Source organism: Chaetodon auriga, chromosome 17, assembly GCF_051107435.1.
Source record: "Chaetodon auriga isolate fChaAug3 chromosome 17, fChaAug3.hap1, whole genome shotgun sequence".
NCBI lineage: Eukaryota > Metazoa > Chordata > Actinopteri > Chaetodontiformes > Chaetodontidae > Chaetodon > Chaetodon auriga.
Genome location: NC_135090.1, coordinates 23584351 through 23597825, shown reverse-complemented (window position 1 = coordinate 23597825; position 13475 = coordinate 23584351). Strand labels below are relative to the sequence as shown.

At 41.8% G+C, this 13475-nt stretch overlaps 1 protein-coding gene and 1 pseudogene across 3 annotated transcripts; both read right to left on the bottom strand.

Moving 5' to 3' along the window:
* Positions 1 to 414: 414 nt before the first annotated feature.
* Positions 415 to 6286, bottom strand: LOC143335002 (uncharacterized). 2 transcript variants are annotated; one of them, XM_076754094.1, is made up of 2 exons: positions 5805 to 6286; positions 415 to 4934 (listed from the first exon to the last, which is right to left on the bottom strand). In XM_076754094.1, exons 1-2 carry the CDS (start codon positions 5974 to 5976, stop codon positions 3700 to 3702), a joined length of 1407 nt encoding a protein of 468 aa, XP_076610209.1. In that variant the 5' UTR covers positions 5977 to 6286; the 3' UTR covers positions 415 to 3699. The 2 variants fall into 2 exon arrangements, with proteins under 2 accessions (XP_076610209.1, XP_076610210.1); XM_076754095.1 differs by lacking the exon at positions 5805 to 6286 and adding an exon at positions 5663 to 5797.
* Positions 6287 to 9655: 3369 nt separating this feature from the next.
* LOC143335034 (Ig kappa-b4 chain C region pseudogene) lies at positions 9656 to 11000 on the bottom strand (annotated as a pseudogene). Its single transcript, XR_013078390.1, has 2 exons — positions 10968 to 11000; positions 9656 to 10153 (listed from the first exon to the last, which is right to left on the bottom strand). The product of XR_013078390.1 is annotated as an Ig kappa-b4 chain C region pseudogene (transcript).
* Between the last annotated feature and the right edge of the window lie 2475 nt (positions 11001 to 13475).

Genomic DNA, 13475 nt, shown 5'->3' with positions numbered 1-13475 from the left:
TTACAAGCTTCACCAGTGGTATGGAAAGGTAAACACTTCCGGTCTCCTAAGTGGACGCCGTCGGCTCCGCCATCTTTATTTGGCCATTTTTAACACAAACACATGACTGATTGATTACTGCTTGTCCTTGTCAAAATAAGACAACCCTCCACACAGTCCAAATCTCATGTTTGCGCTTTATCTTGTTGCTGTTTATTATCTGTTAACTTAAAACATTCGCTCCACATCTCGAGAAAATGTGTCGCTGAGACAACGATGAGTCTGAGTGTCTACCTTCAAGATGACATTTTAGTGTCAGTCTGTTCGGATGATGTGTGGCTTGTGAAGAAGATATTTACAGAATAAATAATCATTACGATTAACACAAATGTCCTTTCTTGTCCATGCAGATATTTTTCTGATTTGTTTCCCGCTCTGGTTCTTTTCGCGCTGCCTCCATTTTGCCTTTTCTCTCCATTGTCTTGGCAGCTTCAGTGAATGAGAAACAACAAACTGGCTTTCACCTCCTTCCTTCTTTTAGGCCAAATGGAAACAGAAAACAAAGTCTGTTCAGTGCACATCAATATCATGGAGCAGTGTTTTTTTAATCATGCCTTCAGAGTTACATCATTGGTACAAAAGCTTTATTTATACAGCAATTTTGTGTGCTGTTCACACATTAAAAGATAAAAATGAATAAACAAATAAGGTAAAAATACAATATAAAACACAGACCAGACAACAAAAACAACAAAAAACAAAGCCCAGAACAAACATCTATGAAAAGGTTCGCCTGTAGAAATGCATTTTTAGAAAAATTCAGATCTGATAGATGAGGAAGATGATTCCAGAGGATTAATCAACAGGATCTGCACTGAGATATGAGGGGTTTTTGTTTTTTTTACTCTCACAACATTCAGTAAACAATCTGTTCATGGTTGAGAAACATGTCACGGCTGACAAGCAGCACAAAGTTTAGTTATCTGTCCAGATAAGCAGCTTGTTTTTCGTACACAGCCCGACATGTAACATCAAAAGGCACATGTAGACACAAACAGAACAGAGTTAAAATGACCGTGTGGCTTCACCTCAGATGAAACCACGAAGCACAACTTATTAGTGTAGAGGAATTAGTTATTAAACCTTTAAATGAATGTTGCATTCGTTAATAAAATGCGGGGCACCAACGTTCCTCAGCTAAGAAGGATTTTATTTATCATGTCCTATAATGCTGATGTAGTGAAAACGACTGAACCAACAGGTCAGTCTGATAATCTAAGGCGTGAATTCTCAGCACTGGGATTCTTTATATCCAGTTTAAAAGAACACCGTCTGACCACGACTTGTGCGAAGAGGATTGTTTATTAAACACAATAATGAAATGAATATGAATCATGGACGACACGAAGCAACACAAACAACTGCAGAGAGAAACTTCTGGTAAATAATGGCAGAATGAGTTTGACGATAGTGAGAAGTAGGTTTTAAGGGAAGAATGGGGACGCGAGTGTAACGTTAATTTGTTGAATGAACGATTTAAAGAATTTAAACAAATTGACAGTATCTCAACCTCACGGACCAACTCTTATTCAACCCGCTTAAAGCCTGGTTTATGCTACTGCGTCGCGGCGACGCCGTACCTACGCCGTCGACGCAGACCCCTACGCGGACCCTACGCCGTAGCCTGACGTGCACCTCCAAAAAATCCTGACTACACGTCGCGTCGACGCGTATTGACGTGAACGTCAAGGACTGTGATTGGTCCGCTCAGAACGTAATTTTTTGGTTCAGTCGCAGCACAACAACACCGCCATTTTCAAAGTTTCTGTGGTGAGAGCTACAAGAAAAAATGGACCAAGCCGAAGAAAGAATTATCGAGGAGGTACGCAAGTACGACCACCTCTACAACTCCTCTTCGCGGCACTATAAAGACTGCCAAATGGCCAACAATTCGTGGAGGGACAGCCACACCCCCCTAGCGGCTTGGCGGTGAATTGCGGAGCAACACGTTCCCTCGGTGCAGAACTATGAATGCTCAGTGACGGCGTAGGGTGTACGCCGTAGGTACGGCGTCGCCGTGACGCAGTAGCATAAACCAGGCTTAAGTCTGCCTACTTTGTCAGCGACGCTCCTAGATGTCTGCTCCGAACTGACACCAAGAGGCTCCGAGTCACCGTCCGTCACTCTGATCTGTGCTGCGGTCTGCCGGACGAATCAAGCAAACCACGGCTGAGAGCCGGTGTTGGACAGGGATGTCTCGGGAGCTGAGGGTCTTCGGTGTCGGTCACAGACGGAGAACGGCTTCCGATGGTTATCTAACCCGGACCAGCGGGTCAGCAGCAGGCTACAGGTTATAGGTTGAGTCGGCGACCGTGTGACGAGACTTTAGACTGGTAATAATAAAATTAAGAAACTCTTCGATGGCCGGTCGAAAATGTCTTCAAAATTATTATTACGTTACTAGAGTTTAACACAAACAAAACAAATCATGCGGCTTAACGTGGCGAACAAAAATGAAAGTTTCATGAAAATTAAAAACTAGAAAAATATGTTTTCTGGAGAACGAAATCAAACTGCTCCGCGTAACTATGAGCAGCAACAAAAAGACTAAAAGAAAAGACAAGACGAACGCAAAACAGAACAGGGCGAAGACTAAAACAAAACCAAACAGAACTAAAACAACCTCAGAGAGCGAGAATTAATGAATGATTCATACGAGGGCTCATCTGCTTCTCGCTATGGTCAATCGAATATATTTTAAATGATCAATTTTCAAAGACATTTCAACATTGTTCGCAGCATGCGTCAGACACCTTGGATGAAGGACAACATTCAACAATAAACATGATCACATTTCCTAATACTAATCCTAATAAACATGATGACTAATGACTACTTTAATATGATGAAGGAATAAAGAAGGCAGACTATATTTGCTGAAATGATTATCGCTATTATGGTTACTTATTAATAAATGTCTTCCGCTAAGCACATTCAACCTAACTGCTATGAACCTCTAGATGGCGCTATGGTTCCATGGTAGAAACTCAGAGAAAACCTTTGAAATAGTTAAATTCACAGTTTCGTCATCATGTAAGTTAGAAACACCAGGAAAGCATTGTTATTAAACAGATCGCGGCCTTAGTAACGTAAAAACATCCACAGTTAAATCAAACATTGAGATTTGGTTAATTTGGTAGGTTAAGCAAAAGACACACAGACATACAGAACAATTTGCTTCAGGAATGTCTAATTTACAACCCATCAGCAGTATCTGGTTTGAAGATTCCTTGGAGACATGGCATTCGTCCATCCAGGCAGTTTTATTGTCCTTCACTCCCATGGGCTATCAAGAAAGAGTTAGCACCTCCATGAGAACGTCCTGAGCAGATGTAAATTTGAAGGGAAGGTGTTATAAGTGACTCTTGTTGCTCTGAAAGAGTGTGAGAAGTTGTTCTACAACCAGACATCCTGTCTCTGCCTGAGCTCACACCTTCCTGTGAACCTTCCAGATGGTCAATAACTCTTAAAAGGCTGATTGTTTTATAACTTTCTTTTCTCCTGAGGAATGCAAAGAGGGGAGAAGAGGGTCAGCTACAGACCAGTTCTGCTACATTAGTGTCCATTTCACAGTTTTGAAAGGATCAGTGTTGAGCCAAATCTTGCTTTCAATGTCGCATTCCTGCTGGAAAAGTTGGCTCGACGAGCATCTCTGCAGTTTCACTGACTTCCTCTACTCTCACCAGCACACTTGTGTTTTTTCATTTGAGCACACTGAGTGAATCTTTTATCACAAACGCTGCAACTAAATGGTTTCTCCCCCGTGTGGACGAACAAGTGTTGTTTCAGAGAATTCCTTTCTCTAAATCCTTTGCAACAGACTGAACAACTAAAGGGTTTCTCTCCGGTGTGGATTCTCATGTGTTTGGACAAAGTGCTTCCATGTCCAAAACTGGCTTTACAAACTGAGCAGGTGTAAGGTTTATCTCCTGTGTGAACTCGTAAATGTGAGGTCAAACTTGAATTTTGTGTAAATCCTTTGCCACAGACTGAACAACTAAAGCGTTTCTCCCCTGTGTGGATTCTCATGTGTATGGACAAATTGCATCTGAGACTGAAATTTGCTTTACAAACTGAGCAGGCAAAAGGTTTTTCTCCCGTATGAACTCTTAAATGTGAAGTCAATTTTGAGCTTTGTGCAAATCTTTTACCACAGACTGAACAACTGAAAGGTTTCTCCCCTGTGTGGATTCTCATGTGTTTGGACAAACTACCTCTGGCACTGAAATTAGCTTTACAAACTGAGCATGTGAAAGGTTTTTCTCCCGTATGAACTCGTAAATGTGAGGTCAAAGTTGAGCTTTGTGCAAATCTTACACCACAGACTGAACAACTGAAGGGTTTCTCCCCTGTGTGGATTCTCATGTGTATGGACAAATGGCTTTTAGAATTGAAAATAGCTTTACAAACTGAGCATGTGAAAGGTTTTTCTCCCGTATGAACTTGTAAATGTGAGGTCAAATCACTTCCAGATTCTTCATTGTTTTGCAGAGGCTTTAAACGTGGCGGAGGTTCCCAGTCAAAACTGTCGTCCGTCTCAGGTTCAGAGGAGTCTGAAGTCGTGTCATGAGGAGCTGCTTGTAAATGATCTGGATTCAAGTTCCTGTCTGGTCCTGGTCCTCCACAGTCCTCTCCATCAGATCCTGTCTTCATCTGTTCAGTTGGTCTCTGATGAAGCTGTGAGGACTGAGGTTTCTCTTCATCAACCTCTTCTTCACTCTTCACAGGGACACTGAGTGTGAACTTACTGATATCAGCCTCCTGATTGGTCCACAGTTCCTCCTGTTCCTCTTTAATGTGTGGCAGCTCTGGTGGCTCCTCCTGGTCCAGACTGTCCAGACAGTCCTGCTGCTCAGGAGGATCCTCTTCTTGACTCACCAACAGCTGCTGGACGTCTGTGGAGGATCATGAAACACATACACACCTTTTAGAAAACGGTCATTTCCTGTTAACTTTTAAACCACCGCTTTCTTCAATGTGGAGAGATGTTGAACATATTTGGAAGTCTGTCAAACTAAAACAAACTCCAAACATATCGTGCACTTTGCATTTCATCACAGCAGAAACGCCATAAAATAACAGTGTGGTAATGAGGTGGCTCGGTGATACAGTGGCAACACTGTCACCTCACAGAGAGAAGGTCCTGGGTTCAATTCCCGCCCGGGGCGCTGTGGGCGTTTCCTTTAGGAAAAAAGGGGCCTTTCTGTGTGGAGTTTGCAAATTCTCCCCGTGTTCACCTGGGCTATCCTCCACAAAAGACCCCCACGAAAAACATGACCGAATGGTGACCAAAAAAAAACAAAGGAACTGGGTCCCCGGGCGCCGCGCCTGGTCTGCCGCGGAGGAAGGACTTACTGGGGGGTCAAATGCGGAGGAGAAAATTCGCTGAAGCACGTTGTGCGCTGTGGTTAATAAAGCATGTTCTTCTTTTCTTCTTCTGAGGGCTGAGCGACACGGCCAACATCTTCAATCAATCCAGTGGTTTCAGATAACCATACCGCACACACTTCATCACATCTGACTGTTTTCTACTTTCATTTGGAGCTTCAATACAGACAAAACTGTCTCACATCAGACAGACAGAGACGACACTATACAGCAGAAACACTGAAGCCCAACATACCTTATGTTTGTAATCTTTTCAAGGCTTTCATTAATATTTTAAACGTTGAGAGTCCTGATAGAAGTTGAACACTGTCTCAAATCAGAGGATGTCAGCAGGTTTGCAGCAGTTTGCAGTGAGAATAAGCAGTAAAGAGTCAAACCTGCTCTGTGTAACCGGACTTCAGGCTGGAAAACAGCGTCCAGTAGTTTTCGTTGTCGACAAAGTTCCTCCTCGTACTCTGCTATCGTTCTTTCAAACAGCTCCATTATCTCTTCAGCAGCCGCAGTCAGTCGCTGCTCCACAAAAGTTCTCAGCGTTTGGACTTTAGACATTTTTACTGATTCACAGCAACTTTTCCTCCAGACACACTCCGTTAAAACTGTTGGCTCACTCTGATGTGCTGCTGCGTTCACGGCCGCGTGTTTCCAGCTAGCCAGCTTCGGATAAAGACAACAGCACAGAGTCTATTCTGAGAGGTTTATCGGGAGATTCTGGCTCCGTGAAAAATACAGTTTGGTCTCCAACGAAGCTGTGTGGCTGAGTTCCTTCTCCGGCTATTTCCAGTTAGCAAGCTACGCTAACATCCTGTAGAATTCCTGCTAACAGGAAATGAGTCTGTAGTGAAACGTCCACTTAAACGAGTTGATCCACACAAACTGACTCTGGTGGTTCACCTCGATTGGATCCTATGGTAACGCACATTACGTAACGAGAAAGGTTATCACGAGAGCCAAGGTAAGTATGATTACTTCCGGTTCGGTGTTGAATGGCGGGTTTATAGAGTGCATACCGCCACCTACTGTTACGGAGTGTGTAGTGTGCGATAATGTCCGTGGATCGTTGAAGTGAAGTAAAAATTAAGATAATTGCTTTTGACATGTAGTGGAAGAGAAAGCAGTAAAACCTATAAATTGTACTTTAGAATACTTGAATACATGTACTTAGTCACTTTCCACCATTGTTCTGATCCTTTGCTGAAGTAAAACTAACAACAATATAAAAACACTTAAGTACATGTCCTGAATTCAAAATACTCCTTAAGTGAAAGTACAGTTCACTTGTTTAATCCAGTGTGTTTCCCAGGCTACAGGTTGAGCCCCTACATTTGAGGGGTCATCAGACACAGAAAAAAACACAAAGCTCTGGTGCACAAACCTGTTTTTCTTTTTCTTTTTTGGTGAAATATTGAATAATTTTGATTTCCTCAGGGCTCAAACAGTTATTAAAATGGAACAACGTGAGAGGTTTAAATGCCTCACAAACACCTGAAACATGACGAGGAGCCCCAACCACCTGGAAGAGGTCACATGTCAAAACAAGCCAGTATACCTGATGTTCAAACATCATCATGTGTTTCATCATGTGAAATATTAATATGGAAAGTAAGCAGTAACTAGCTTTCAAATAAATGGAGTGCAGTTAAAAGCACAACGATTCTGTCTGAACTGTCGTGGAATAGAAATACAGATTATCATAAAATGGAGACACTCAAGGCAAAGACTGACAGGCAAAGAAGTTTTTTAGCTTCCTTGACAACAAACAAAAACAGTAACAGAGCAAGTGAATATAGTGCAGGGAAATAATATGATCCCACATATAAACATTCTACTAACAGCAGGAAGCTCGTTCACTCAGGTCAAATAAATGAAGATGCAGATTAAGATTTCCAAAGAGTTAAAATGTGACACCTGACTGACCACACATGAATTATTTCAAATATATTGTAAAGTTACAGAGCTGTGGTTGATTACAGTTACACAACAGGGTAAACTAGTGTTACTGGAAACAACTGTGAGCAGGGATCTGGTCTTTGCCAGACGTCTCCAGTTCAGCCACTGAGTGGCAGGAAAGTAAAGTCAATGTCAACAGTCTGAGAAGTCGCCTCTGGTCGAACTGAACCTCAGTTTTATCAGCTTTAAAAAGGCAAGTGTTTCTAAGAGCTTTGCTGACTTGACTTCTGCACCGATTCATACCTTAAAAAAACTACAACTGAAGAAACTTATGAAGTGTTATTGAATAGATATATACTTTTACATTGGCAGTGTTCTGGCGAAACATGAAAATTCTTATTTTTTGGTGAAGTTGAGTAAAAGACAATTGTAAAACAATAGTTGTACTAAAGAATAAACATATTTGTCTTTTTGGACAAATACAAATTAAACACCATCCTGATGGTTGCAGCAGAGGAGGCTGCTGGTTCTGGTTGTCCTTCTCAGACTGCATGAAACTGGTCTTGAAACAGGTTTCACTTCCCTCTTTGAGCTCAGTAACCATGAAAACAGTGGGTCAGATGGGGATGTGTTGAGGACAGCTCCAGTTGACTGACTCTGTGTGTTTGCATATGTGTCCTGCCTCTCTGCTGCCAGCCGTTAAGAGGCCAGTGTTGATCAGTGTCTGTCCAGGCCTTTCAGAGCCACCGACACACCGGCAGCACAATCATGAGCTCACTGATTCTACTGCTGGCCACCCTGGGGCTCCTCGTTCAGGGTGAGACTCTCTTCTGAAACCTGGGCTTCAGGATGCCAGAAGCAGGTTCACCACAGTCATGTTCTGCTGTAATGGAGAAACACTGAAACAAGCAGCATTTACCTTCTTCCATCTATTCTCCACGTTAAAGAAATGATACTCTTCTGTTCTGATGGTGATCGTCTTTCTCCAAGCTGGATTTGTCTCAATAACCCTTCTCCTCTTGTTCATGTTTTCCAGGTTCATCAGGACAAATCACCCTGACTCAGTCTCCTGAGTCTCAGTCTGTTGTTCTAGGACAGACTGTCTCCATCAGATGTAAAACCAGTTCAAGTGTTAGTAACTCTCTCCACTGGTACCTTCAGAAACCTGGAGAAGCTCCTAAACTCCTAATTTATGGAGCTACAAACCTTCAGTCTGGTGTTTCAGGTCGTTTCAGTGGAAGTGGATCTGGGACTGACTACACTCTGACCATCAGTGGAGTTCAGGCTGAAGATTCAGGAGTTTACTACTGTCAGCAGGGTAACAGCTTCCCGTTCACACAGTGATACAACGTCGTACAAAAACCTCCCTCAGCTGGAGAGGAACTGATCTGAATCAACAGCTGCACTCACACTAAAACTAAAGCTTTTACTAAAAATAAATGAATAATAATAATTAACTTTCAATATTTTTAGATTAAATATACTTTATATCACAAAAGGTTTTGTTTATTTCCTGGAGTACAATGACATTTAGACACTAAATATGTGAACATAAATTTTATAACATCTTTCATAAAAACTCCAAACTCATTAAGAAAATCACAGAAATTTATCTCAAAACATTTCATTCATGTTGTTAAATCACTAATCACATATATAACATATTTTATTCATTTTGTATATTTTTATTGCAACAACATATTTCATGATTGAACCAAAAGGATTGATGGAGTGTGTAATTCAGTAACACTTTCAGTCTTTTGTCATCTTTCATTTGTCTTTGTGGTTGTGGATCTTCAGCAGAAGCAGTTTGTAAATAGTTTCAGGCTTAAATTTAAGATCTCAATCATTTGGTGTCTCTCTATGCTGATGATACACTGCTATTCATTTCAGATGTCGAAATTATTTTTCATTTCTTTTATACTTTTACTTGAAGGTCAGTGCATATTCTTTCGACACACCTAAACAATGACAATATGACAGTCCTCATCATGAAGACACTTCAGCAACAAGAGATGATTGGATGATTTATGCTTGATATGGTCCTACCATGACCTTTGGTCCAAAGTCACAGAAGCATTTACATCAATTGTCAACAACAAATTATGGCATTAAACTACGACCATCACTGGTTTGTACTCATCAAAAATGTTTTGTCTGAGTCTCTAAACTCCTTTGATATTCAGTGTATATGGATACACATTACATGATCTGACACATTATTTATAAAATCATTATGGAGAAAATTCAGGTTTGTTTTTTGGATGAAACAGAATCAATGACACTATTAAAAGAACATTTATGGAAACACTTTGACAATAAAACATTTTCAAACAAGTGATTTGAAGAACACGTCTTTATTATCTGCAAACACTGAAATAATATTGAAACGTTGAAACAATCTAGTGAATATTTCTATTTGTAAAAATGAAAGACAGAGACAGAGAGTGCAGAGTGAGAGCAGAAGCAGAGTGAAACCAGCAGCACAGTCCCAGTGAGTCAGGTCAGGACTGGGAGCACTGGTCTCTCCTCAGTGTCTCTGAGAGGGGAGTCTGGGAGCCCTGGGTGGCCTCACAGGTCACAGAGCCCACCTTCCTCCACTGGTCTGCAGGGAGCCTCAGGGTGCTGCTCCAGCTGTAGAGGCCATCCTTCTGCAGCACCCCGGGGCTCCTGCTCTCCTCCCAGCTGCTGCTGCTGCTGCTGCTGCTGCCGTCCACCTTCCAGGACAGACTCCAGCCTGAGGGGAAGCCCTGGTTGGCCAGACACATGAGCGTGGCCTTCCCCTGCTCCAGCTCCTCACTGGAGGGGGGCAGCACCGTCAGGGTGGGACGGACATCACCTAGGAGACAGCGATCGGTTTAGAGGACAGGGACCACGCAGCTGTCAGTCAAACACTTGGACACCTTTACTGTGTGAGAGTTGATTTTGTCCTTTAGGGAGTTTCTGTCAGATGGTTTTTCTGCTCCACCAGTCACTCACTCACACATTGTTTCACTTCCCTTTAAGAAACCTCTCATGCACATCAGCACAGAAAGAGTCCTCATATGATTTGAAATACATCAAACTGCACTGCAAATGAAACAATCAGATTTACATTAAAAAGGCTCTTTGATGGATTTTAATTTAGACCATTTGAAGAAAACAAGAAAATAGAGTTTGAATATATTTTCAGTCGTCTGCGACTTCGTTCAATGTCCTGAAACATTTATGCAAAAACATTTACTGTCCGAACTCTCAGAGGTGAATGAGATCCAACGATATTATCAGCCAACAATAACTGACGACCATCAGAGAACTGTCAGCATTATTTCAAAAAGCCATTTTGAGCCGTTTGAGGAGATCAGAGATTTAAAGGCTTTTCGACATTTTTATCTTCATTCACAGGATTCAAAATGACTTTAACTCAAATTAAAAATGGTTTAAAATGAGAATCAAAATCAAAATCTACAAACATTTGAAAAGCACGAGTGTTGTTCTTTCATCGTTCCTACAGTTCAAGCTGTTCACATTTCACAAATGAAACGTTTAAAGAGTCTGAGTCTTAAATGATTTTGATCAGTCCAATGGAAAATTTAAGCTACTTCAAATGTTCAGACACATTAATTCAAACTTTATCTGATGAAACGATATTTAATATTTGAGAAGAAACTTACTTCCAATGTCCAGACTGGTTCCTCCACCAAAAGTCAACCACAGTGATACAAACTGACTGAGCCGTCGTACAAAAACCTCTGACTGCAGAGAGACACGGCTCTCTGACTCTGAACACAACAAACTCAACGTGAACACTTCCAGTTTTTAACAGAATGAACTATTTCATCTCATATTTATCAATCAGTGAAACAATTGATCAGAATTCATCACATTTATACGTTTATATTTTTACATCTGTCTGAAAGTCAAATTCATGTTGTTCTCACATAAATTAAACAAGATGTTCTGACAGAAAATGTATCCAGAGTCCTCAAACCAATTCAACATTTAAATGATCACTGACTGTTCATCAATGTTCTGATAGAGTGATTGATCCATTGATCAGCAGCATCACCATAGTGATCTAAGTCCATGTACGAGTCAGTCAGAGCATTTCCATAGAGAGCCACTTTGCATCAGCAGCACCATGCTCCAGTGCTCTGGGACACTTTATAGTCCTGAGAGCTGAACGCTGGAGGACTGACAGCTGTCCTTCATCACAGCAGAAGACACAGAAACCCTCCTCATCAAAAACATGACTCTGACCTGCGTCCTCATCTGGACTCTCCTCTGCTTCACTCAGGGTGAGGACAATCATTTTTCTGTGATGTGAACATCATTTGGACAGTAGCTGAGTTTCACCTCACCATCTCATGTCCAGTGTTTCTTCTCTTTCTTCAGGGTCTGATGGACAAGATGTGGTCTTGACTCAGCCTGCAGCCAAAACAGTGCAGCTGGGTCAAACTGTTTCTATTGACTGTAAAGCCAATACAAAGGTTGCTCAGTACTCTGGTTCGCAATACTACCTGGCCTGGTACCACCAGAGAACTGGAGAAGCTCCTAAACTTCTGATCTACCGAACATCAGACAGATTTTCTGGAATCTCCTCCAGACTGAGTGGAAGTGGAGCTGGAAATGGAATTGACTTCACTCTGACCATCAGTGGAGTTCAGGCTGAAGATTCAGGAGTTTACTACTGTCAGAGTTATCATTACGTCAACAGTCAAGATGTGTTCACACAGTGAAAAAGAGTCGTACAAAAACCTCCCTCAGTCAGACTGAACAGAAACTGACTGATTGACACACTTCACTGAGGACACACACACACACACACACATACACACACACACACACACACACACACAGCTGACTGATGTGTTCATTGTGTCTCCACCAGTTTTCCTCCTGAAGTTCAAACAGTTCACCTCAACAACCTGAAAGTTTCCACAAATGAAGACAACAGTTCCAGTGAAGAAGCCCAGTCAGACCATTAAAACCACAACAGCAGAAGAGTCAGCTCCACTGATGGAGACACACAAACCAAATTCACAATATATGAAACATCAATGTCCACACATCACACAGAAACCTCAGGACACTGAAACTCTGCAATGCAACAAATCTTTTCTTTGGCAGAACCACTGTCACAAACATCATGTTTTCTGGGCCACAGTTCATACAGTACATGTCACCGAACAAACTGTTGTGTCTTTACAGGTCCAGAAAGTTGGACCTGATCTGCATCAGACTTGTGGTAAACCTACCAGAGGCCGACAGGAATTAATTCCTTTCTTAAAAAAAGAGAGGTCAAATCTGACAGGGACTCAAGAAAAGCTAGATCTGACCCGAATAGACCCTGATACAGAGATGACACCAGCACAGGCAGCAGAATGTTGAGCCATCAGTTAACAAGCATCCCTGGTCAACAAGAGTCCTGGAGACACCTACTGTAGCAGGAACTACCACTGAGGTGATTTTCAGTCATTTGTCAGGTGTTTTTCTGGCTTTCTGTTTTTTGCACAGGTTTTGTCAACTCGATAGTGTCACAACCTTAAAAGATGCCGTCACAAAACTTCACAGGTTCATAGTTGAGCTCAAAATGAAGGATGAGTTTGATGATGGCTGTGGTGCAACACGAGAAAGCACAAAGAGCGTGTGGACGAAGCCATGTTGTTAACATGCATTAATGGGACATGAGTCCATAAAGATGGAGAGGGAGAGAGTAGCTCAGTGCATCATGGGATGTTACCTGGCAGTCTAATCCTATAATAGCATAACTAGGGGCCTGTCCAAGACAAGCCTGAGCCGGCCCTAACTATGAGCTGTATCAGAAAGGAAAATTTTAAGGCTTCTCTTAAACGTTGAACAGGTGTCTGCCTTCCAGACCGAGCCTGGAAGATGGTTTCACAGGACAGGACCTTGACAGTTGAAAGCTCTCGCTCCAGTTATGAAGTTTTATAACTAAGTTCAGCATCAAAGACCATGGCCCAAACAAATGGGTGTACTAGATTGTCTGAATTGGTTTGAAAGTTGGACGTCATATCGATCTTTATGTCCATGAGACATCCTCGAAGTTTAATAAACTTTGATTGGTTGATTGGTTGCATCTGGCTTCATTGATGAATAAAAATGGGCATCATCTGCTGAGCAAATTAAATTTCTGGAGTCGGTCCTCATAATATTGCCTG

What these genes read in the sequence shown, in the direction of transcription:
- LOC143335002 (XM_076754094.1), bottom strand. Translation starts at nt 5,976, where the DNA reads ATGTCTAAAGTCCAAACGCTGAGAACTTTTGTGGAGCAGCGACTGACT. An exon ending in AGTCCGGTTACACAGAGCAG is followed by an intron (nt 4,935 to 5,804) that starts GTTTGACTCTTT and finishes GATCCTCCACAG; the next exon opens with ACGTCCAGCAGCTGTTGGTG.